This window comes from Phalacrocorax carbo, chromosome 3, assembly GCF_963921805.1.
Source record: "Phalacrocorax carbo chromosome 3, bPhaCar2.1, whole genome shotgun sequence".
In the NCBI taxonomy this organism is placed as follows: Eukaryota; Metazoa; Chordata; class Aves; order Suliformes; family Phalacrocoracidae; genus Phalacrocorax; species Phalacrocorax carbo.
In genome coordinates this window covers 61,849,687-61,876,254 of record NC_087515.1, presented here as the reverse complement: position 1 = coordinate 61,876,254, position 26,568 = coordinate 61,849,687, and the positions used below count along the sequence as shown (strand labels likewise).

Sequence of the window (26,568 nt, the reverse complement as noted above, 5' to 3'; positions counted from 1 at the left end):
CCACTATAAATGGTGGTGTGACCAGTACCATACACTTCTTTAGAAAAATAGTAAAGAAGAATTTTTTGACTGGCTTTTACAAAGCTCAGCCAGTTTTGGACTCAATGGCTGGAAAAATATCCCTCTTTCAAATGGTGTTTTTTGCATAAGGCTGAGGTCTCTCTGACACTCAATCAATTCGATCCATTTACTCATGTGAAGGCAAACATAACCAGATCTGTCACTGGAACTGCTGTATACAGAATGGCCAGTCAGATGTTTCTCTGCTGTCTCCAGGCTGTACCCCTGCTGAAATGCATTTTGAAGATAGCTGTATCAACAAGTTAGGAGTACAATTACAGATTCCTGTCTCAAACAACTTTGAACATGACTGTGTGTGAATTGGGGTGAAAAGTGATGACAGGTACCTTGGTACATTATCATATTTGCCTAATGAGAATGACAGGATGAATTAAATTTCTGTTACCTGTGGGAGCACCAGTTTTGAGGAAACTGTTCTTACAAAGTGACCATTTTACTGAACTTCAAAGAGATGTACTCTATAGTATATCAAAGCAACACAGTTAATACCTCAAAAAGCCCTGTTACCTGTTGGTCATCTGGAGTCCATATGCCACAGGTGATCTGACTCTCCAAGTTTATTTCTGAAGACCAGTGTCTTTGCCCGCTGACTGAACCGACCAGCACAAATCCATCTCTATAGGAGATAAGTGCTTGAGTCCCATCATGGCTCCATGTAAAGTCGCTTACCTTAACATATCAAAGACAAGAAAATAGATATATGGGCCATGTAGGAATTTTTTTTTAATAGAAGGTAGCACTGCACAGAACTAGACAAGGCAACTATTAGCCCAGTTGTAGCTCTGATGTCACGGCTATTGGATAAAGCAGCTGTCCCTGCAAAGCGTCTTTGTGACAATCCTTGAATATTCCTTTCAATAAAGGAATGTTTCATTTTCTCCTGTGCTTTTTGAAAGGTATAAAGCACCATTCATTGTTCTCTTCATTTTGCCTCTCAGGACTTGATCGCTCTTGATTGCAGAGAAAACATGCATACCAACCTGTGCCCCTCGATCATTCACAAGCTCCACAGACCATCTGCCTTCATATTGTATCCAAACAAATATTCCTCCATCTGCATCGCAGGTTGCTAATTTCTGGAATGGTTCGTTCCATCTCACCAGCACAACCTTAAAAGATTACAAACGAAAACAGCATTACCAAAACTGTGTGTTGTGCTAACAACTATTTAACAAGAACCAGTTAAACAATACTGCAAAATAAACACTGCAGCATTTAAATCCTGAAGAAGATGTAGAAAATAGTAATTTTCAGCACAGCATTAGGCGCCTCTCAAGAACAGCTGGAATCATTTTGCCATGGCTGTCAGGAAATGCACAATCTCTCACCGTCAGGCCTTTTTGGAAGGCATCGCATGCTTTCAACAAAAACACACTGTATACTGGTATGTAGGATTTCATTACAGAAGCAGCAAACAGGAGGCCCCGTACAGACCATCCAACACACTTCCAAATGATTTCCCCGACTGTAATCTCAGCCTGTCAGACTCTACGTCAAATCATCACCTCCTGCTGACTTCAGATGAAGTTGCATGCATCGCTATCAGATTGAATTTGAATGCTCATATCAATAGTGACATGAAAAAAAAATTGAGAGTCCCATATTATTAAAAAAATAAGTTTCATAGAAAAGTTGCTTTGCTACTGAGTGCAGAAGGAATACAAAGTAGTTTTAGGCTCTTCTCTCTACATTAGAACTAGCTGGGCTTTTCTGGAGAATCTAATCGAGTCTAAACCCAACAAATTGCTCTCTCATTTCTAATTAATGTATCAATTTAACAAATACAGTATCTCTTGAGACCTCAGTATAGAACTTGAAGAAAGATGCCATCCTAGTGCTTGAAGCAGAAATTAGCTGTATAACCATTTACCTTCTGTTAGTGACTTTTTCTTAAAAACTTATTTCCAAATTAGTTTTATTTCAAAATCATGCAGATATATATAGGACGCTTATGTTCATACACAAGAAGATTCCCCCAAGTTACTTTAAAGAGACATGGCATATGCAAACAAAGAAAACATATGCTAAATAGTCAATCAGTAGGGTGTTATTTTAACTAAAGGAGCATCCAGCTCTAATGATGCTTTTTTGTAAATCTAAGTAGATAATTAATCATTTAAAAGAGACAAAAGGAGAAGATTTTAATGAAATATATTTTGCTGTTTACAGAGATGGACTGATGCTCCTGATGATCCCAGTCCTAAGATGAGCTCTGAGTAGACAGATCCACCACACTTCACAACAAAATCAGCAGTCATTTTTCAGAATTAGGATATAAATATGCACATCCGAAACCTTAACTTGACAGCTGAAAGGATGATCTTACACTTATTTAGCGAGTGCTACATTTATTAACAGAGCGTCAAGGGTCAGAACTTCAGAACGTGTATATCAGTGTAGCTCGCCAGACTGAAGCATCAGCCCTTGAACGATTAAACAGCTAAAGGAAAACTGTTTCTTCACGCATATGTGAAGATTATGGGGAGAAGCGAGTATGACAAACCACCTCTCTGCTGGTAAGCAGCTAAGAAGAATCCCACTGAGATTTTGTGAAAAACCACCTGTTTCTGCTTGATTATAACCTTGCAGCTGCCCTCCAAGTCCCAAGTCCTGTCTCTAGTTGGGTGGATTATATCATGCCACTAGATGGATTATACCACACGCTGCTTTTTTTATTTGTTTGTTTTTGGAAGAGCAGTAAATAAAATCTTCCAACATATTAATACAAGCAGCTCTACTTTGGCAGAGGTTTCACTCTGTCCCTTCCATCTACACAAGAATAGCACAGATACATCAGAATTTTGTTTTCTATTTGGTGAACTCCCATGCACAAACCCATCGTTTCATCCACCCTGAGGCAAAATGCAACAACGACATAACTGTACTTGCCAGTAATGCCTAACAGTACTATGAAAGAAGTGAAGAAAACGCCATATGTAACACAAGGATAACACTGAAAAATCTTCACCCCAGCCTTTAAGGTTGGAGGCCACTAAGACTAACAATGACTATTAATGGAGTGGAAGGTACTTATTGCCACAGAAAATCAGACCTTTAATGCTTAGACAGTGCCCATGTTGGACATTTCATAGATCATACAGAAAAAATTGCTAGGGAAAACTTCAGAACAAAAGATAAAACTAATAGTTCAAATAACGTGTTTTTTAACTACTGCCAAAGGTGGTACTGTCTTAAGAGTGCCCTCTTTTGTCTGGCAAAGATTTGAGATGAGCATATGAATTTATAGATTTGATGCACCAGCTCACTTAATGACACAAATTACAGGCAAACTGACAAAAGTTACCCTGATGTGGTTGGTCTCTTTCCTATTTTAAATAGAAATCTTGCTAAAACTTGAAGGTACCTTTTGATTAAAATTCTGTACACACTGTCTTTTCTTTGGATTTGATAAAGCATCCAAGGGTACATGTGAATATAAACAAGATTAACCAGAGCATCCCTCCCTCCGTCCCAATTAGATACAAATTAGTAACTTCCAAAACAAACTAACTGCTTTTCAGTCACAAATGACAGTGAGATAATGCTTTTATATGCCTTCTGATAACATACTTATAAATGAAGCAGATTTGTAATTTGAAAATTCAACTTCTTTAAACACAGAGTAAATGTTACCATTTTATGAGGTAATTTTAAAGATGCTTCCATCATTTACATTTAACATCTGACTACAGGTGCTGAGTCTACAGCTGCTTTGAATATTTTGAGCTTAGTTTTATTTCATTTTTCATAACACACAAAAGCAGAGATAAAGAAAGGAAGGAGTATTGCCCTAAGAATTAAATTACTTTTGGCTTTTATGTTGGCTAAAACGTAAAGCGTATGAAAACATGCCCCATTGATAGCACACTTAAATAATGCATAAGCTTGAATTACCCCTCTGCAAAGAGGAATTTTATTGCTAACCCATAAATGCAAAAATATCATTACTTTCACTAACAGCTTCAACTCATACGGGACCCATTTTCACTTCTGCCTTTATGGTCCTCTGCTTCCTACTTAGCACCTTCACACAGGTACCCAAGGAATAAACTGTTTTATCTTGTATTGAAAGAGCAAAAACGTTGCTGTGCCAAAGAAAGTTGTCTGTGGACCATTTGTGGTCCACACAGCCTTTGTGTATTACCTAATTATTTTGGCTTGTTTGTGTTTTTTCTTAAAAATACTGTAAAAATTGCAAATTGTGTGTGTTCTACTGTAGAAAAAATTTGTATCACAAGCACTGATCAGCTTCTGAACCGCTATCCCATACAGGAAATGATCTCCCATGACTAAAACTTCAAGGAACTCCTGGCTTAATATATTAAGTACAATGTAAAGGCCAATATATCATGCCCAAACAGGATGGCTTCCATGAAGTTCAATGAGCTTCTGAATCAGCATCTTAGGTTTTCTTTGAGCTTCTTTTTATACAGTGCACAGCAGTGAAAGATTTGTTTCAAAAGTGGAACATTCAGCATGTTCAATAGCTCTGTTTTAACTGTCAACATGATCTTCAGGAATTAAATTTAATTAATCGTAAAGGTGCTAGAAACTCTCCCTAAAAACTGACCATATACTATAATGCTGCAAACGCAGCAGAATTAGAAAAAAAACCCCAAACTTAAAATTATTTTCATCACAAATTAAGCATACATGAGGATTTGGTATTCTCAACATTAAAAAAATTGTTTATGTATAAAATGAGAAAATATAGCTAACGTACACTTGGGAGATGAACCCATGCATTCACTTCCAGTACTATGGACTAATCAAGAATTAACATTTCTCAATTTAAAATGTTGTGCAAACATAAGTTTTAGTTTATGAACCTCAGTTACTTCCCATCCTCACAGATGCTCCATTTAGAAAAGGTCTTGTCTTGCAGAAAAGGAAATATCTGTATTATTCTAACTGAAAAAACATCAGAATATTTTTTTAAAAAAAAAGAGCACTGAATTATGCTTTAGAATTTCCACTTTCATTCACTCTAATGCTTTTTGGTCCATTACTGCAAATAACAAAAGAAAGTACAATCAGTCTCTTGCCTGAAAAATCATTAAGTTTCTTAGAAAGACCATCATGCAGCTAGCAATGTTGTTATTTATTAAAATCTTAGAGAAGAAATTTTGAGTAACTGCAACTTTTTGGAGTAGCATGTACGTGATTTATAGTAAATGTGTCCTCTTCCCAACAGAAGCCAGGTTTGGCTATTTAAATTCATTACATGTTATTGACACTTTTATTATTTTTTTCACATTTTCTAACACAAACCCGCTAAAATCCAAAGCATTCTGAGAGCTTTTGTTATTCCTAATTTCATTACAGTTTCTGAAGGAGATGACTGAAAATATGATACCAATCAACATTCCAAGAGCAGAAGTCCTTAATCTAGAATACCATACAACAGTCACTACTGAAATCTTACCTCTGTAGTCCCTAGAACATACAGTACAGAATTGCTATAGAGGCAAGGGACAAACATGTAGAAAAAATAAATGGGTAAATAACTAGGGCAATTAGTTCCTAGAGTTCCTTACCAGATTTAGATAGATTATACTACTGAAAAGAAACTACATGGCACTGTAGTGAGTCACAGTGAGTAATTTTTTAAACCTCCAATCCTCCATCCATTTTATTGGGGAGCAGGCATATGCTCTCAAGATAGAGGTCTTCTCCAGCATTTATCTTCACATACAACATGGAGATCTGGTTGCAGATGGACTATGGGAGCAATAGAGAGTAGAGAACGCTTGAGGGCAAATATTTGATTACGGCACAATTTGTCACACCTGGAGAGCCACATTCCTTTGTCTGGCACGAGCATTTCTGAAACTACAAGTGAATTAGGCATCTTTGCAGGGTGCATGGGATTTAATGCGCTGTAAGTCCATTGAGCATATACAACACTAAACATTCTATGCAATTGCTGGCCTTTTTTCCCCCCCAATCAATCGTACTACATTTCTAATGCTATTGAAAAGTGCTGACATGAATCCACCTTCCAAGCAGTGACGGCAAAAGACCTAACTGTTCCTAGGACAGAAATAGAAGAACTAATAAAGGAGATGAGGCTATTGCCTATGGTAGCAGAGCACAGGACTCAGTCTATCCGAAGGCTTCTTCCAATCCTGTGCTTTTAGGAAAGTATTTAAGTTTTTAAAGGAACATATGAGGGTTGAAACAAAGCATTGGAAAAGGGAACTGGAAAATTTACCTAGGATCACTGAGCATCATCTGTTCGCTGTATCTAGCAACGCTATTATGCAATCCCCTAATAAGTAGATTGACCTTCACTCATGGTTACAAGCACAGAGAAATATGTGCACATAGTGCATACAGTACGTGCAACATGCTGGCACACATCATGGTTTATTAATGGCAACAAAGATGAAGAGGTGCGTAAGTATATCTATCAAAGAAAAAAGATCAGTGTGCAGTGGGGAGCAGAAATAAATGTAAAAGTAAAGGGATCAGAGAAACCAATAACCACCTTTACTTGCTAATACGGTTCAGTGTCTCCCTCTACATAATATATACAGATATACATCTTGTGCATATGCATTACATATATATAACATGGGTGTGTCCATGAGCACTCATCTCTATTAAATCCTTGAGGAAACTGTGCCAACTATGTACATTTGTTGACTTGAAGTTAGTTAACTAAAGCAGATTTTAATAACTAAAATGTAATTTAAAACTGACAACAGGCGCCCAGAATAAGCAGTACGGTTGCAGGTAACAAGCTGCTGCTTCTCACTATACTTTACCTATAACCAACGCTTGGTTCTAAATAGTTCTGCATATGTTTAGTTCAATGAAACATAAAGTTTAACTAGTTTTTAAATGCTAATATTTTTAAAGTGAACGCTACTCATGTTTCTCTCTCCTAATTTCTCATGCTGAAAACAGATTGTTTGCAACTGTTCTGACTTTCGTCTTCACTTATGACTTTCATTTCTTGCCATGACAATCACGTCAGGCTAATTCTCTCCGTTTGAACTAATTCAATCACGCGAAAAACATCACGTTTTTCCTACTAATAACAATAGACAAAAAATCAGCAGACATGGTAGACAGCTAGTTTGCCTCTCCCAGGGTGGCACACCCATCCTCCTATCTTACTTGTGTTATATTGCATTCTCTAATGACACAGTCCCTGTCTCTCCCTCACCTGCAGAGCTTTGACTTTTTGTTTCCAGAGACATGACACCCGGGTGGAAGTGCTTCGTTTGCATATGTAGCTGTCAGTTTCCAAGGTATGATACCCATCAAAGAATTATTAATAAGAAACTACTACTATTAATAACAAACATTGTGCTGCAGCTAAAGAACAGCAAATTTATAACAGTCAGTGTCTACATTTCTTGAGAAAAACTGCCAACTTGCAATAGGGGCTGCACGTTCTAGTGGGTAAAGGAATGGTGAACGAAGTCTTGGAGCAGAAAACACCATCCAAATTCTTTGTGTTGCTTTAGTCTAAATAATAAGAAAATTAACTCTCTTCCTGGAAGGACTGGAGAAGTCTCCAGATATCTCAGGGATGGATGTTCTTTAATAAGCCTTACCCTTGCCATGGGAGAAGCTGCAGCCACTGGTGAGGTGTGCTGGCGGCCGGGCACTGCAGCTCCTCACAGCCCCTGGGAGCTTCAGCTGCTGCTGTGGGCAGTGTTTTCCAGTGCCACTCATATATCAGAGGTCTGCCCCTTTATACCAGGATCCTACTTTTTCCTTGAAAAAAATGTACTACTCTGCCAGCAGCTGCCACCTTGGTTTTTTCTGCTCTTTGAAAAGGAGCTTCAATTTCTATATATATACTATTTAAACAAATATAACAACATTCTTGTGAGAGATGATATAAAAGCTACTAACTATGAAGTTTTAAATATAAAAAAAAAAAAAAATCCATGCAAGGACCAAATCTGAATAGCACTTTTTTTTTTTTAAACTGGAAATCTGATTTCATGGTATAACATTATCAGTAAGCAAAGCGTGACATCTGTGTCACCTGGGGACCTAACCTTGCACTGACTGAAATCACAGGTAAGGCTGGACCAGTAACAAGGTGCTGACCTTAATGGACGTGAAAGGTCCAGGTCCAACCCTGTACTTGCTTCTGACCACCAAGACTTCTGACTTCTTTGTGGCCTTCACATGAAAACCTACTCCAAACAACTACATCCCTAACTCAAACACCTCAGGTAAGGGTCTAAAGGTAAGTACAATGTATGGATATATCAGAAGCTCTGTGCCATTTGTACAATACACTTGCTCTCATTTTTTCCCCTTTCTGCTTGGCACTTGTTTTTGCAATGCTTAGAGCATGCACCGGGCTGGCAAAGACTCAGATCATCTGCTCAGCTGCAGAAAGAGAAAAGGCCAGGCAGGAGGAGCGCAGTTTACCAGCAATAACCCTCTAAGCAAGCACAGGGGAGGTAACCATTCACCCAGCGCTCACTCGCTCTCCGTGTGAGTGCCTGGTACCTTCTGCAAGTAATAGTGTTGTTGCTCACCCGCTGGGGAGAGTGTTGATGCTCCCCAGCAAGTTTTGTATATTTGCTTTGCAGACGTATGCCACACATGCTTATTTTTAAAAGGTATCTTGGGTTGGCATCCAAGCTACCACATATACCTATTCTTGAAAGATATCACACAGCTGGCATCCAATCCCCAATGGAAGGTAGGCTGACCTTTAAAAGCTCCAGGAGATGATTTTGGCAAATAGGCAACTGCAAGAGAACATTTGTTTCGATAGCTACATTGAGGAGGGAATATACTTAGTGTGAGGAAGATGTCGTCTTAAAAATACCTAGACTGTCAACATCTCACTGAATACATTTAGGAGCCTTGATAGTAAACTGCCAAGATGAGGGCTTCCTAAAGACTCTAAAGCTTTACAAATCTCCTTACGTTCCTTAAGTCATACACTTCTTTTTAAGAAATATATCCCCAAAGTCTGTTAATCCCAAGGATTTGCCATGTAACCATTTTTTATGTTCACAGAACACAAAACATGCCATCTGATCACCTACCTTAGAGGAAAGCATCCCCAATACCCCTCACGGGTACCAAACAAGAAGTGTTATGCTCTTACAGATGAAGTGGCTCACAGGGCCAGTTCCAAAGGAATTACTCTTTTTCACTTTGGAATCACCACTTTTAATTGTGGCTTCAAAGAACTACAGTTGTAGGGGACATTTAAAAAACACCAACAGAAATTAGCTGTATGCAAGGTATATCCAATAAATGCGTTTGGTAGCTGAGGATCTTTGATGGGTTACCCATCAGAACTGGAAGTTGCATGTTGAGAAACAGAAATGACAGGCGATATGAATCTAACATGGATGACAAGATGCTGGTATCTGGCTACCAGTTCTCATTTGAATTAGTTTCTTAACTATTCCTTCAAGGGCTAGTCAAGAAAACAGTTGAGTGTAATCTGAAGGAAAATAATTAGGGCATGAAAGGAGTAAAGGCTTGAAGTCAATCACCCATATGCATGAGATATCTGCACACTATGTTCTTGGAAGGGAAACGGGTGGAGGTCTGCTCATCTCCCATCCCACAGACAGCAGAGTGACAGTGATAAGGAGTATGGTCCGCTCTTGACTCCCTTCCCTTCACAAGCATGCTCAAGTCTCAAAAGCTCTTTCACAGAAAAGATAACTGTTTCCACAAAAAGATCTTTTTTAGAATTATGTCATGCTTGCTTCCAGTGAGGGAAGCTCCTTTATAGTACGTACATTACTATCACCGTCTCCTATCAATGGTCTTTCAGTCCTTAAGCATTCCTGCAAGATACTTCTTTTTAATTGCCCGTATATACTCCCTAGAAGTGCAGACACAAGCCTAAGTCCACTAAAAATAAAACTAAATGTTGATAAGGATGACCAAAGGATAAAATAGGACTTTCATCGCCTTTATATGCTCTTTTCACTTTATAAGAAGAAAGATTTTGCTTTGTTCTAGTGTCCATACAGATAAAAACATCATAATAAAGGAAGGAGAGATGAGTATTCTATCTAAAGATGAACTACCATTTTGCCTTAAGATCAAAATACCCAGAGCAAAATAATTCCCCCTCTCTCTAGCAGATCACTGATGAGCACCATTAGGAAAGGTCCATTGCTGTTGAAAATAAGACACATGCAATAACTCTGCAGAGCTGGCAGTTCCTTGGGTTTGTGCACCTACAGTGAAATATTTTCCCACAAGAAAAAAAAGCACCAGATTTAAAATTCTCTGGTATTTAGCCTACATTAAATTAAAAGTACATGAGCCTAATGCTCATTTCACTAAGATCTGACAAAATTACATTACAGATGGTATAAATCAGGACCATTTTACAACCACCACATTTACATTCACTTTTGTGCTGTAAGAACCTCACTGTAAATGAACCTCAAGCTTTAAAAACAAGACTAACACTAACTGACATTCACCTACGCATCATCACCATATATGAATTCAGGGACCATGCACATCTTTGTCAGACGTTCCAAGGAGGCCGGAGGGGGTGACACACACAACAGAAACACCCCACATAAGACAGATTTAAAATTCTTTCTGTCTTTTTTCCTGGCTAAAAATACAGAAAAAATATTGGATGCAGACACAGACACCCTGTAGCAGAGCCTATGGCCTTCATTCTGTCTGTTCTTTTTAAAGATATGCAGTCAAGGACAAAATACTGTTTGGAACCACGTACTGTATCCAAAATGATGGGTCACCAAATAATTACTAAAAACCCCCAGAGGAGACAGGGCAACAATAAACTTCATTGAAAACCATTCCTACTCAGTATGAACTAGCTCTGCTCTGCTTTCTCAACAGCAGCTACGTAGGAATTCCTACAGTATCCTTCTACCTGGTAAATGCTACCTTCTTTGGGAACACCCCCAGGCTAATGAATTGCTGGAAGAAGTCAGTGAAGTGACTATGACAGAGGCACTCTCCCTCACACTTGATTGTCCTTGTTTAGTGGTTAAAAATTTCCGGGGCAGTGTTCATATAATAGTGAAATATAATTTTACAGCTTTACATGTATATACGCACGTCCAAGAAATTGTTCAAGAAAAAACCCCACTTGCACTACTAGGAAACTTCAAAGGGAACTAATAAAAATGTTATATCAGGGTTTTTTTTTTTAAATAGAACTGTGCTAGTTAACCCAAAGAAAGGGGGCAATCACAGGTTCTACACCTTCTGGAGTCTATTCTGAGAAGTGTCAGGAAAATAATGGTGTCTCATGACCACATACTGATGATCTGCCTGTATCAGATACACTAAGTCTGTCTATATCAAATATATTAAGGTAACAGATAAATTTTCGCTCATCAGATATTCAAACTTATACAGCATGGCGGTTTCTGAACACCATCATTAGCATTTGTGGTATTATTATATTGTGGTTTTATAATCAGAAGCCGGCCAAGAACTGTCTTGATAGTTTTACAGGGTAGACTATACCTTAGCTTCCATCTGTTCAGCTAAAATCACTGTAACAGTCCTCCAAACAAGTCTTACGTGGGACCTGACTGCAGCATAAGCTTTGTGCAAGCCCACTCTTCATAGATGAACTTCACCCTTTAAGAACTGCAGTAAAAACTTGGGTTTTGTCAGCAGTGTAAACAGAAAAGACCTTAAAATTCAGAGGCAAGTGTCAAAAAGCGTTGTCCAAGCATGATTATTTCTCTGACAGTTATAGTACTTCAACCTTAATTATTTTTTTCAAACACAAGGAAGTAAAAATTATCCAAACTTCAGTAATAGCACAGATCAGCACTTCAGGTCTATTAACATATCCCAGGTGATAATAGCTGTGCACTAATCTAATTAAGGTGACTTATAAGGCGGATGGAGACAAATGGTATAGCTGGGCATTTCACTGCTGAAGTGGGACTACTTTACTATCCCAAATTCCCAAAGAAACACTCAACTACCGTTATCATGATCATCAAGTCCAAACATAAGACCTATGTGTGAGTTACACGCAACTGCAGCACATTTCTGGCCATCTCAGTAGCCATAAATTAGTCGCAGAAACTGAGAAAAGAAAGCATTTGTGTAATCTTTATTGGACTGTCTGGACTGTCTTTGCGTGACCCACAGAGACTGTGCATCCCTAATCCTTTTCTGAGAACAATTAAATTCCACCACGTTACTTTGTAGAGGCAGGACACCTGCTTTAACTTTCACCACGAGGCCACCACCTGAACCCCCTGCCCGCCAGCTGCCCCTGAGGAGGTATGTTTATATGATGTTCAGCTAGCGGCATTTGGGGCAGCTATTGAGGAGACTGTGTAATTGCTGACAGGGACTAGAAAACAAAATGGAAAATGAAATAGTGGCTACTTCCTAGGCTAATGATGCCAGGGAGGGGAGAGGGCAGTAAAACAGTGAAGGCAGAAAAGGCAGCACAGGCACTCAGCACCTGCACCTCTCAGGACAGAAAGGTACAAAGAGGAGGTTCTAAATTAACAATACAAATAACTAAAAATCACAATATTTACATGCAAAATGTTCAGTTTAGCACATTACAGTAAATGAGACAACAGATATCTACCAAGCATTACTTGGTTAATCTATGTTACCCCCATGGAGGCTCTGATTCAGGCTTGAGACAGCGACCCACCTGATTTGCAACTGATGCGATACAAACCTCTGACAATTTGAACACAAGCTAAGAAAATGCCATACTCTAGGAAATGCCAAATAGCAGATTTTGAAAATGCCACCCTTGCTTTGGCTGGCCTGTAATTCTGCACAGACTGTATTCAGAGCAAAACCCTGTAAGTAGTTTTCCTTGATTTCTTATGGAATAAAAACTGTACCATGACACATTTGGCCAAGCAACCGATAATTCCACTTGTTTGACTTTCCAGAGAACACAAGGGAGCTATAAATAAGGGGTTCAATGAGTTACTTGGATAGAAGGATCGCAACAGGCAAAGTGGACAACCCTGGAAAGCACAGATCACTGCTATTCCTTTTTATTGCTGTAGCACAAAAAAGCCTCAACCAGAAGAGACCCTCATGTTGTGGGAACTGCACAGTCTATGAATAAGGACAGTCCCTGAAGTTTTTAGCCTTGAAGACAAAGCAAAAAGCAGGTGAGAGAAGCACTGCAGGGAAGGCTAGTTCTACAGAACTGTAAAATGACTGTATTTGCTCAACGCACTTGAGAGGGCTGAACTATAGGTCAGGAATGCAATCCCTGGGCACCCTAATGGGACATAAAGGTCACTGTGAGACTACCAGGTTGTTTGCCATAAGCGTGATAGGATACACACATCTGACTGTCTAGGACAATACTCGACCTTACCTAATGAAAACAATAACAAAGATATTGATCACCTGCGGTGCAGCAGTTTTCAAGGAACTGAGCTAAAACCAACTTGCTTCTCAGAGACCAAAGAGCAACAGTATTCAACCTTTAACAACCCAGCCAGTATATGAACCACAGACTAGAGATGAAAGTTGTCTGATCTGCATCCAAGAGCCTGAGCCAGTTAGCTTATAAGTACTGCATCACTGGAAAGTAATTTTTATAGTTTAGTTTATCCTTCAGCTCACTCAAAAAAGAGAGAGGAAAAGCCATAAGAAGTACACAAATTTCTGTTCTCTTTTTTTTTTTTTTTTTTTTTCCCCAGTAAAATCCTTAAAAAAGTTTCACCTGGCAAAATAAGCAGATGTTTTCCATCCCAAGTCACTTGCTTGTCAGCGAGCATCTGGAATATGACTGAGACAAAAACCTAGTGAAGAAATGAACTGTTATTTAGGCAAGCCCATCTGTCTGTGCACTGCCTCTAGGTTATCCAGATACCATTTCCCTCTTCCCTGCCATATGAAAGCCTCAATTCAACTGGCTCTCCTTTCAGGTTTTCAATAAAATGGGAACTAACCTGGCTAGGCACAGCAAAGAAGCAGAGGCAGGTGACTACCAAACTTTTCCAAATGTGGAAAATCTCCTAAATTAAAAACGAAACTTCTCTACCATTTTATTTCAAAGCAAAGGTTTTAGTATTTAAACAATGGTTTTGACTTGACAATTTCTATATCTCTGTCAAATATCCTTAAAGAGTTAGCAAGTTAACAACTTGAAAAGACCTGTCTGAAAAAGTAAGCTTATGTGTGACCAGGTGCTACCCTGCCTAAGAGCCTGTCCATGTCTGCGCTACCAAGCCTTCCATACCAAGCCACTGCAGTTTTCCTCCCACCACACAGCCTTCTTCCTACTCTTCAGGCTGCCACCCTCCCCATGTTTAGGTCTTCTATCTCTATGTATTAGATATCTCCAGAGAAGACTCTAGACTGCAGAAACAAGTAGCAGCTGATTCTCCGTACCCTCAATTCTGTGTTTTCCTTACAAACACTGTTGGTTTGTTTCTTGTTTTGGGTTTGTTGTTTTTTTTTTTAACACCATTTATTCAATGGCATCATTTCCGATGCCTTTGTTTGAGAAAAAAAAAAGCCCCATACATTTATACTAACCAGAAGAATTAGTCAATAAGACGAGATTCTGCAGGAAACTGTGGAAAAAACATCACTGAAGTATTTAAAACCTTAAATATACAACATGGATTTAATAGGTACTGTTAAATGAACACTGCCATAATGCAAGAGGTTGCCCACAAGTGCTACAGGCCGTGCTTTCTGACTGCCATTGTTCTACGAAGTTCAATTTCAAAAGCAGAAAACACTGCCTCTGGACATCTCCTAATCAAGCAGCAAGGGCATTACTTCAGACAGGGCTGTAGAAAATACTTGTCTTTGTTCTATGTACAATTTTGGTTTCTTTTCTTTATGATATTTTACAGATTTTAAAGTAATTTTTTTTAACATTCTTAAACGAGTTTAAAAAGCAAGGAAAGTAATTGAAGTTTTGGATATTAAAGGCAAATAATAAAACAAAAAAACGCCTACTGACAAAGCGGAGACATGCAAAGAGTCAGCAAGTACTGGAATGACACAAAAAAACGAAGTAAGGCATTATTAAATGTTACTTTAAGTAATAGGATGATATTCAGGAAACTGTATTTTAGGTTAGATATCAAGTAAAGCTTCCAGCAATGAAACAAATGCTTAAACAGTCTTCTAAAAGAAAAGGTGGAATGAAGCCAATCTTTGGAAACACTTCATACAAATTTTCACATAGCATTAGACTGTATATTGCAGCAACTTACTTTTTTTTGTGTGTTAACTGACTACATGTGGTTATTGCAGTTCAGTGGTTCTGTTATTAAAACATTATTTTCTTGTTCATTAACTGAGATTTAAGAAACATAATTTTGTTTTATTAATAAGTACAACAATATTTTTCCCATTTTTTTCCCTAGAACAGTATCACTTTAAAGCTCACTTGAGTGCTGAAGTGTTGCACATATATGGAATAAAGTCATTATTTCAGTATGGTAAGTATGTGACAGAAAGAAAGATATAGTCCTAATTCTATGCACGAGGGTGAAGGGGAACAATCTGCATCTGATCTGTGTCTTTTTATGACTATAATTAAATCACAATTTTTGTGCCTGTCTATCGGCAGGGGGTGTAGGTCATGGCTGCCTAGATGGTCTGCCAGCTACTTTCATGCCTGCATGCAGATCTGCAGGCAATCATTCCAGTAAGTTTTGCTCTGTGTGTGCTCTTGTTACACTTTGAAATGCTAGTCTGCTAGCATTTTCAGAGTACATCTTCCTAAAGAACAACAGATGGAATGAAACAGTCCCGTTGTTCACTTTTTCAGAAACCTTTAGTAACAAAGCGGTGACATCACTAGCATGATGATCAAATAGCTCGATTTGGAAATTGTTTATATTACTAAGCATCTAGTGATCTGGGTGGTGGGGCACTAATTGTATGAGGTGATTCTGGGTGGATCATATCATAACAGAGAAATCAGAGTGCCTCCCTCTCTCCAAAAAAAAAAAAAAAAAAAAGAGAGATGGAGGGTTAGGGTGACAAATCAACAGCATGGAGTCAGAAATGGGACCCAAGATCCAACAAAGAGTGATTTTTCCCAAGCAAAGTCCTCTACGCAGTACCACAAAGTACTCTGTGGAGGACTCAAGGATACTACATAGACCATCAAGTACCACAATGTTTAGATGCAAGAGTGAAGGAGCCCAAGTAAGCTGACTCGTGACCAAGCTCAGCTAGCGCAGGGCTGACCTGAGAAGGCTCCAGCTAAGCATCCCCGAACGGTGGAGCACAGGGATCCCGCAGCTCCAGCTCTCAGCCACCAGCTTCCGCCACCATCCCCTGTCCCAGAGCCTCGGCTGGAAGGTGGACAAGTGGCTCGTGACAATCACTGCCTCCTCCAGCTCTGCAGTCCATCTGTACAGCCCACCAGCCAGATGATTTTCAGTGAACCTCCCTCTCAGCGCCAGCCACATCCTTGCACGTATAGCCTGCTTTGCTACCATTACTATATGGTAATTCCTTCAAAGTATGTCTCTGTAGAAAACGCCAACGAAAAAAGTGTTGTACCCTATTATGCCCGTGGCATCCATGCTGCTGACACCTGCCCACTGTTTTGTATGAGCCATGTTAGGGGCACCCTGCCTGGCCTGCAACCGTGCTCCCAACCCTCCTGACTCTGTGTGCGTCACCAACTCTCAAACTCAATCTCTGAAGAATGATTTTTCTCTTAATGCGCCACTTGCCAAAGCTGACACTCTTGTCAAGGGGAATGAGCATGAGTTGGGGAGTCCTGGACAGTGTCTCTCAGCAGTGAGAGAGGCCATGCAGAAGAGGCAGCTACTGAGCAACCCCCCGGTGCCCAGCCTGACTACTAGTCTCACATGATCGTGAAATATTAGATTTATCAGTTCTAAAAATAAAAGCATGTGATGCAGACTCATGCACTGGAGAGTCTGTTGTTATGCAGTGAAACCACAATAGCTGAGATACTGTAACTATGAGCCAGTCAGCTAGTGTTAATAGTGTTATTTGCATTTATGATCCAGTTAGTTAACACTATTTTAACAGAAATCATGCTACCTCTTTAATTTTTCTAATATTCTGTTGTTATTACTGCACAGGCATATGCACTATTTATTACCCATTGATTTCCTAAAACTCTCAAGTAGGGTGTTTTTTTCCATGCCATTTTACTGATTCCAGTCAGCATGTTTGTGTTATGCTTGCCATTTGAAGGCCAAATATCAACATTTTCCATTAACATTTTGGAATTACGTTACCTTCTGGCAATTAAGCAGAAATTCATTTCTTTTTTTTGCACATAGAGCTTTCCTTTCTCAAGAGGATTTGATTACAGAAGTCCTTTCAAATACCTATCTCAACCTTTAAGATCTGCAGACAACATCATTAATTACTCTTTGGGGTTTTTTGAATTATCCTTTGGGGTTTTTTGAATTATCCTAAAATATCATGCTACCTGAAAAGAGGCACAAGTCAGAGAGTAACTATACACCAGCACTGAGATGAATGTGCTTGTAAGAGTGCAAGTACAATTCCTGAGGAGGTTACTATCAGCTAAAATGGCAGGACTACGTGAATGGGCTGTCTGATGTCTGGCAAACGTCCGAGTCAAATTCGTTTAGGGACAAATACAATCTAATACAAGCAAAACCTTAACAAAAATGATGAACTGCTTATCACCGTGTATGCATATACATATCATGTACTCACATGCATATCCATGAAAACCATGCATACTGGAACTGCACCAAGCAGAAATGCTTTTGTAGGCAAACAAAAGAACGTTTTCTAAGTTTGCCTATTTACTTGAACAGTTCAACTGAAGATATCAGGTAAAGACAACAGTTGCTCACTTCCTGTCTTCCAGTCACTGTAAGCAAAATGAACTCCAGGACATAAGTGCAGAAGGCACTCTTGCTTTAAGGGAATTTTTAAGAGATGGAGATCTTTTACTCATACATGTAATGTACATATGACCAAAAAAAGGCAACTCAATACCTTCTACCCAAATTTACAATTGCATCAGTTCCTGACCTTATTACATTTCTAGAATCACGCACCTGCCTGCTTCTGTTTAGCCACAGACCTTGGTGACTTCAAGAGATGCTGGGAACCACCTTTACCATCCCCAGGGCTACTCTGTTCAGCCAGTGCCGGAAAACACTGTACTGCTCTGAATTCAGGTATCACCCACACAGGATGTTCTTTAGGATGCCACTGAGAATCAGAACTAATTTCACACGTTTTATACAACTATTATATGAATTACACCATTAAAGTCCTACCTAACACTTCACATTAGGAAGGAAGAACAACCACCAAAAGAACAGAAAGATATCCCTAGTAGCTAGAGATTGTCTTAACATCTCAAGTGTGAGGCTTAATATCCCCTTCAAAGTTTGTCAGCATGGATTATGGCAGCTGTAAATGTTTCTGATATCCATTAAAATAACGTTTTTAAAACCTTGTTAAAGTCTTCAGCCTAACACTGCCGCAGTGACTTTCATAACTTAATCACAGATCTGAACAAGAACCTCCTTTTATCAGTTTTGGAATTTGCAACCAGGAATGAGGCACTGCTGGACTTGCTTGTTCACAAACCGAGAAAACCTGCTTTGTAATATCTCAGTGATAGCCTTGGATGCAGTGACTACAAAATCGTGGAGTTCGGGATCCTGCTGAGTGTGCCAAAGATCAGCTCTAAGACAAGGGTTCTGGATTTTAGAAAAGCAAACTTCAGTTCACTCAGGGCTCAGTTGGGAGGGATTCGATGGGAAGCTTCCATGGAAGATAAAGGAGCTAGTGAGTGCTGGGAGTTCTTCAAGAACTCTCTACTGGAAGCACAAAGCCAATTTATCCCCTAACAAAGGAAAGGGAAGGAAGTGGAGCAAGAGGCCCCCATGGCTCAACCATGACCTCCTGGGTCTACCCAAATCCAAAAGGGAAGCATACCAGAGATGGAGAAGTGGAGGATTATCTGTCGACAGCTACAAGGGCATAGCCAGAACATGCAGAGATGCAGTTAGAAAAGCAAAAGTCCAGCTTGAATTGAAACTGGCTGTAGACGTAAAAAATAACAAGAAAGGTTTCTTCAGGTATGTCAGCCATAAGCAGAAAAAGAAGGAAAACATAGGTCCACTGTTAAACGGGAAAGGAGAGTCAACCACCAACGATGCTGAAAAGGCAGAGGTCCTCAACACCTTCTTCACCTCTGTCTTTACCAGCACTGCCGGGTCCCAGGCTTTGGGAACAAAATTGCCGGTTGATCCAAACACCGACCCACCGTCAGTGAAGGAAGAGTTAGTACGTGAATTACTACAGGAGCTTGAACCCCACAGATCAATGGGCCTTGACGCCATCCGCCCGAGGGTGTTGAGAGAGCTGGCTGACATCATCACAAGGCCACTCTCCATAATCTTTGAGAAGTTGTGGAGAACGGGGGATGTCCCAGAGGACTGGGGGAAGGCAAATGTTACCCCTATCTACGAGAAGGGCTCAAGGGAGGATCTGAGTAACTATAGGCCCATCAGCCTTACTTCAATCCCTAGGAAAGTTACAGAACGAATCCTCTGGGGGGCCATCACAAGTCAAATGAAGCACGTGATTGGGAAAAGCCAACATGGCTTCACTAAAGGCAGATCGTGCTTGACAAACCTGGTAGCCTTCTATGACAAAGTGACTTGCCTGGTTGACATGGGGCGGGCAGTGGACATTGTCTACCTGGACTTCTCCAAGGCCTTTGATTTGATACAGTCCCCCACAGTCTCCTCCTGGAGAAATTAATGCGCTATGGCCTAGACAAGTGGTGTGTGCAGTGGGTGGGGAACTGGCTGACAGGCCACACCCAAAGGGTGGTGGTAAATATCTCCTTTTCCAAGTGGCAACCTGTCACAAGTGGAGTTCCCCAGGGATCGATATTGGGCCCAATGTTATTCAACATCTTTATACGTGATCTGGATAACGGGATCAAGTGCAGCCTGATGAAGTTTGCTGATGACACCAAATTGAGTGGGGAAGTAGACACTCCCGAAGGGAGAGCTGCTCTGCAGGAAGATCTGGAGAGGCTGGAAGAGTGGGCCAGCAAGAACCTTATGAAGTTCAACAAGGACAGGTGTAAGCTCTTGCACCTGGGAAAACATAATCTGGGAGTGCAGCACAGAGTGGGATCCACCTGGCTGGAGAGCAGCTCTGTGGAAAGGGACCTGGGGGTCCTGGTGGACAGGAAGCTCAGCATGAGCAAACAGTGTGCTGCTGCGGCCAAGAAGGCCAACAGGATGCGGGGTTGCATCAAAAAGGGCACCATTATCATTATCATAAGTCATTATCCCACTCTACTGAGCGCTTGTCAGGCCACACCTGGAGTACTGTGTACAGTTCTGGTCCCCGCTATACAAAAAAGATGTGGACAGGCTGGAAGGGGTCCAGAGAAGGGCCACCAAGGTGATCAAAGGACTGGGAAGCTGCCATACGAGGATAGGCTGGGAGAGCTGGGTTTGTTCAGCCTTGAGAAAAGGAGGCTTAGAGGGGATCTCATCCCCATGTACCAGTCCTTCAGGGAAAGCTACAAAGAAGATGGAGACTCCCTTTTTAAAAGGAGTCACATGGAGAGGACAAGGGGGAACGGACACAAGTTGCTTGTGGGGACATTCCGATTGGACATGAGAGGAAAATTTTTCACAGTGAGGAGAGTCAGCTATTGGAATAATCTCCCCAGGGAAGTGGTTGACTTGGCCACGTTGGACATCTTCAAGAGTTGTCTGGACAGGGTGCTGGGCCATCTTGTCTAGACTGTGCTCTTCCTAGAAAGGTTGGACTAGATGATCCCTGAGGTCCCTTCCCACCTGTGATTCTGTGAACCTTCTGATTCCTTTAAATATCCACTTCCTTTAGTGCTTTAAGACAAGGAAAACAGAAACTACCCCAATCTACCTTCTCTATTACCATTTACTGGTTTATGCAGTTTTAGCAGGTCTCTTCTCTGACTCATCTGCTTTCTAAGGTAAACAGTCACAGTTTTCTTCAGCCACTCTCCACAACTGAGATTTCCCTGATCCTTTTTCAGCTTTATCTCGTGTTCCCAGAACTCCCACGAACTCTTGAGTGCTATTTTGAGGTGAGACGAGGGTGTCCTTGATATATCGGCTTTTACTTTTGGTATCATTCTCCATGCTATTCCTTATTACTTTTCTTATTCTTAACGTATGTTTTCAAAATTACTGGGAGTTTTTCTTTTACTACTGTATTTTTCAAGTCAGCTGCATCCCGAGAAAGAGCTTGCTATTCTCAGGTCCCAGGTCTTTCCTAAATGGAGGGCTCCAGGGAGGGGTGTAGGACTGACAGCCTTCTAGCCCTCCATACTCAGGGATCAGACATCATTTAGACAGCTCCCAATTCCGCCTTTCAGCAGGGCTAGCAGGGCAGGCACATCCCACACCAGTGCTGCTTTGTGCCTGTAAGAATGGAGCAGTCCCCACCAGTTTAAAGGGAGGATTTATCAACATACCACTGTTAGAAGGTCTAACCAGTGAACATGCCTTTTGCTTCTGTCTCCAGTACAGGTTTTGAGTTGTGCCAGCAACATTACCCTCATCTTAGTAGTACCATGTTTCTTAATAACTGTCCGTGAAGGACAATGAAACTTTCAAAAAGCTTTCCTTAGTTAAACAAAATTATTTTCCATCTGCCAAAATACCCTCCCCCCTTCAGTTCAGCACAACACCATTTTCTTCTGTGCGATCTTGATGGCTGCAATCTATGAATTGTGACCTGTTGGTAACTTATTTCAGCTAATTTACTGACTACTGGTATAAGCTTACTGGACTGTAATTCTCTAAATGCTTCCTAGAGCCTTCTAACACATTTAGTTCCACACTCTTATTATGTGTATATTTTGTCTAATGCCTCAGCCACCTCATACTTATGCATCCAGATTTGTTGAGAGAGCACATCTGCAGTAAGGACTGGTACTAATAAATAATTTAACACCTTTGCAATATTATATTTTCCTGAATTGCTTCCTTTGCGCATGGTCCACCAGTTGCCTCACCAACTTCCAGCTTCTGATTCACTGAAAACACTCTATGGTATTTGTTCCAGAGAGTTCAGCTACGTGCTCCACTGCCAGCATTTCAGTCTTTTGGGGTCCATTTTCACCTGTTGTAGGATTACCTTATGGGCTTACTTTAAGACTCCTACAGTCAAGCACCTTCTGAAGACAGCAGTTTTCTTATCTCCAGGCAACGTGCACATGAAAGACCATCTGGTTACTGGATCCCAGCTGCAGAATACCAGGGCAGAGGCACTGCCCGGGATCTACTGTGGATGAGGGAACTGCCTTCCCTGCTTCTCTCACTTGCAGGACTACAGGGAAAAAATGCTCTTGGTGCATGGGCTTGTGTAAGAGATCACCTTTACTGTAACTTTCTCCCTGTTTGTTAGATCTCAAAGCACACCAGAAGGTGACAAAGTAATCTCATTTACAGTTTAACAAAAAAAAAATTTCAAGTATTTTTCTGTGGTCGTCAAGAGTAGAGTAACAAATATTAAGAGTTCAGAAGACAAAAAGCCAAAAAACTTTGATATTTTTAAGTTAAAAGCATAAATTTTGGGTCTGAGACATGACTTTAGAATGCTTGTGTAAAGAAACACTACAGACTTTAACAAAGAAACGTAAGACAATTAATGAGACGATCTCCTATGAACCCTTGGTCTCTTATCTTCTCTTACAAGATAAGGAGAGTTAATAGTTCCACAACAGATTCAAGCTGAATCACCATCTCTTACTCTTTGCCCTACTCATCACATTTATATACCATCTATATGTATGACACTCCAAACTGAAATGTCTCCCCTTGTGGCCTCTAGCAGACACAGATGAAAACTAAGTAGAGTATGTTAAAAGTACAACATGTGCAAAAAACCAAAAAAAAAGTCCCATGTTGTTTGATCTTTTTATGATCAATAAGCATAATAAGCCTTCATGTTCTGTGTTACCTACGCTGAACAAGTATTTATTAGGCTACTCTGTAACCAAGCTCAAAATAACTATTTGAGTTGCTTTAACAATACAGGGCATTGGGTTCCTTTAAAAGTAACCCGACTTGGCAGTTGCACTATGTAATACTCTGTTTTTCTAAACAAGGCTGTGACTCTAAAGTAATTCTTACTGTAGCACTAAGCGGAATGACTGTGGTTCAGCTCTAAGTGACATGAGACATGCGTGAAATGGTATGAATTGATGTATGCTTCCAACAAAATATTAAGACTGTTGAGTAGTGCCAGTGCAGCGTTTGGGATCTACACAAACACTCCCAGGACAGCTGAGTCAGATCTGCCAAGTGCCATGCTTTGTAGGAGGTTCAGGAAGAGCTGGCGTATAAATTTTCTTCAGTGGGCAGAGCTCCCATCTCAGCTGCTTGTTCCCATGCCTGGTTCCCATCTTACTTTTCCTTTTGTGCCAATCCAACTATGTGAGCGGCCACAGGGTAAATCAGATCACAGAAATAATCTTTAGCAACGATCAAGTGTTGCTGAACTATGGTGCAGGAAAATAAACTTCTTGATTAAGTTCTGATACCAAAAGGCTGTCCATGGAACTGCATTCATGCCCCATTGGTACCCCTGCAGTGACGGAAACACACAATGGCAGCACAGTGAAGCATGTTCATCTGATGGCAATGGCTTCGCGTGCCCAACACAGCTCAACTCCTACATGAGTTTCATCTGACTTGCTAAAGTCCAGAGCCCCCAGCCAAGAGGAAGCCTGTTGCTGATGTACTCCCTATGCCGAGGAGCACGCAGCACTGGCAAATACAAAACCTGGCATTTCTGCCAGTTTGTTTTTGCAGCCCAGTAACCTTGACAACACCTAAACAGGGAGGTAATCTCTGGCCGTTAAAGCCTATTCAAAGTAGCAGGAAGGCATTTATGAGTTAAAAGAGGATTATCTGCTCTTCTCATCATGAGGCTGACACATGCCGCAAGACTCTGTGCTTTGCTTCCTATAATTTGAGAAAAGATTCTGATCATGAGTGAGACTGGTGAATTCTGGGGGATTTTAGCACTTCTATTTTGGGTGTGAAATTATTGGCATCGTGCCCCAAACTGGCATCACAATCAGAAAAAGAATTAATGATTGAAAGGTTTATTTTTCTTTCTTCCACAGTACTCTTTCCATCTCCCACACTCACTATAAATAATGCACAACTCATGTGAAGTGAATTAAAAAAGGTTGAAGGCCAGAAATACATACTCCACACGCGGGTCCTAAAAAAAAATTTCTTTTCGGGCAGCTAAGTGTTCCCAGCTAACTTAGCCACCCACTCAGCATGTACCCAAATTTAGAGGATGTGATAATTCATCCACAGTAAAGAGATTTTCTTCCAAATGGAGTTTTCTGTGAGCTAAATCCATGCTGCTCTAAGAATCAAGCTGTGCATACCCTTACTATACGACAAGGCTCTCAAACACTCGTCCCTGCTTATACAGCCCAAGCATTTGAAGTCTACATAAGACTTTTCACTGTTTCTGGTGAATCTCAGAGAACCTGAGTCTCTGGATATGGGATATAAGTAACCCTCATTTTTTTCACAGGGAGTTCTCACTATCCAGCAAAATGAGAACAGAGCTCAAGAAATACGGGTAAAATTGACAAAAAATATTTTTTTTTAGTCTTAAAGAGCCGCTATATAATGTATAGTTGCTACACTAAGGGGACAGCAATGCTATTCCTAAGAAGAGAAGGGAAGATTAAAAGGCTTCCGTAGATCACAGACTAACATTACCTCATTAACGTTCTTGATTTTTTTCCTCCTCTTGCTAAACAAATCCGTAGCAGTTAAATCACCTTTTCTAATTACATTCTCTGTTCCTGAGAATGAGGGATATACACTTCGGTGTCCACTCTATATCACCACTGTGTAATATCATCCACAATTTACAGCCCTGTACTTTGTTCACTAGTCAAGGTATCTCATGACTGATAATGGCAGAGTTACAGGCAACGCAGGGCTCCTGCGACAGCGCACTGGAGTGTCACTGGAAGTATGTGTTCTAGGCCAGAAGTTCTCAACTTGGGAGTCATGAACAGCATTCAGGAATTACCGCCACCCTCTCTTTTCTCAAAATAGATGCGAGGAGGTGATCCAAAGAAAATGTTTTTGTAATGAAAGGCCAGTGCACAAAGACGACTGTTCTACAGTACCAGACTGAATAATTTGGAGTGGCTTAGGGACTATTTTCAACCTGCAACGCGTTAAGGCAAGTATTGTGGCAATAGATAAACATGACAAACGCAAGCATATCAATTTGCCAGGGAGATTGTAAAGATTCCTAAGCATAACTGCAGGCACATGGTAAGAAATGTGGTCAGCCACAGAGCCAGGCTTGCAAGGAAGAACTGCGTCATACGGCACAGACAACCGCTCTCTCAAAGTAATGCAACACTACATGGAAATGCAACATAAAATATCATTTACTGGATATGTTTCCAATATAATGTTTTGTGGAACTTTCTTTTCCCTGAAAAAAAATCAGCATCTGTATCTCTTCACCCAAATTTGAGACAAAAGAATATCAAAACACTTTCATCCAGCTCTTGGCTTGTGCTACTGTACAAGGACAGGCTACAGAAGAGGAGCTAGGACAGAAACAACCAAAGAGGTTGAAAGGAGTACTGCAGTTGAGAAAGATATCAGCCTCTGAAGTTCACAACCATCTGGCTCTTCAAAACTAGCTGAATTGGGCTTATTCCCAAAAAGAACATCTAAGCGTTTTAATTTGTTCTGATATCGACTTCCCAGCAGAGTTTGGAGGTTTGGTTGAGGACCAAACTTGCAACAGCTTCTGGGAGCAAAGCAGCAGTGTGGATACCAGGCTGCAGAGCCAGCCTACAGCCTGCTGGCTTCCAGCTGGCCTCACTCTCACGAACATTAAACCTCAAGAACAAAAACAACAATTAAAAACAAGCAGGAAAGAAGGAAAGATCTTAATCTAATGGTAGGTGGTGTTACATCAAGAACTTGAAAGAATTAACTCTGCACTTTCCTCAGCCAGCTGCCTTTTGAGTCTGACTACTTTCGCAGACTCCTGTGGATGAGGCAATGCGCTGATTTCTACTTCAAAAACTAGTAGTAAATGAGATATTTGCTTGATCTCTATGCCACATATGATAGCGTCTTCTCCTCTAACAATAAGACATACCAAAAACTTTGACCTGAGCATGTTCCTCACTGACATTTTTGACAGCATAACAAGGGTGTTAGATATTTATAACTATTGTGCTAAATATAACACACAAACAACTCAGATGCAATTGCTTCTCAATACTAGATACTTATGACATTGAAACAGATTCTCATTTGAATTCAAGTCCAAATTCCTAGATACAGTTATGCACCATAAACCAGCATCCAAGCCATCTCCGGCACAGAACTGAGGTGCTCTCTCTGCTTGAAGAGCGCTGTGAGGAGTAAGAAGATCAAGAATAAACATGAAATTAAAAAGCTACCTTGTTCAAATGAAGGGCAGCTGTATAAAGTTCTTAAA

General features: G+C 40.4%; 1 protein-coding gene across 4 annotated transcripts in view; it reads right to left on the bottom strand.

Annotated features, from left to right (window-relative positions):
* Nucleotides 1-26,568, bottom strand: part of TULP4 (TUB like protein 4) — a 172,164-nt gene that overhangs the window by 67,584 nt on the left and 78,012 nt on the right. For all 4 annotated transcript variants that reach the window (XM_064447095.1, XM_064447098.1, XM_064447096.1 and 1 more), the window contains 2 exons: nt 1,062-1,190; nt 589-750 (listed from right to left, as the gene is read on the bottom strand). In XM_064447095.1, coding sequence (XP_064303165.1) covers nt 589-750; nt 1,062-1,190 — 291 coding nt within the window. The remainder of the gene's footprint in view (nt 1-588; nt 751-1,061; nt 1,191-26,568) is intronic.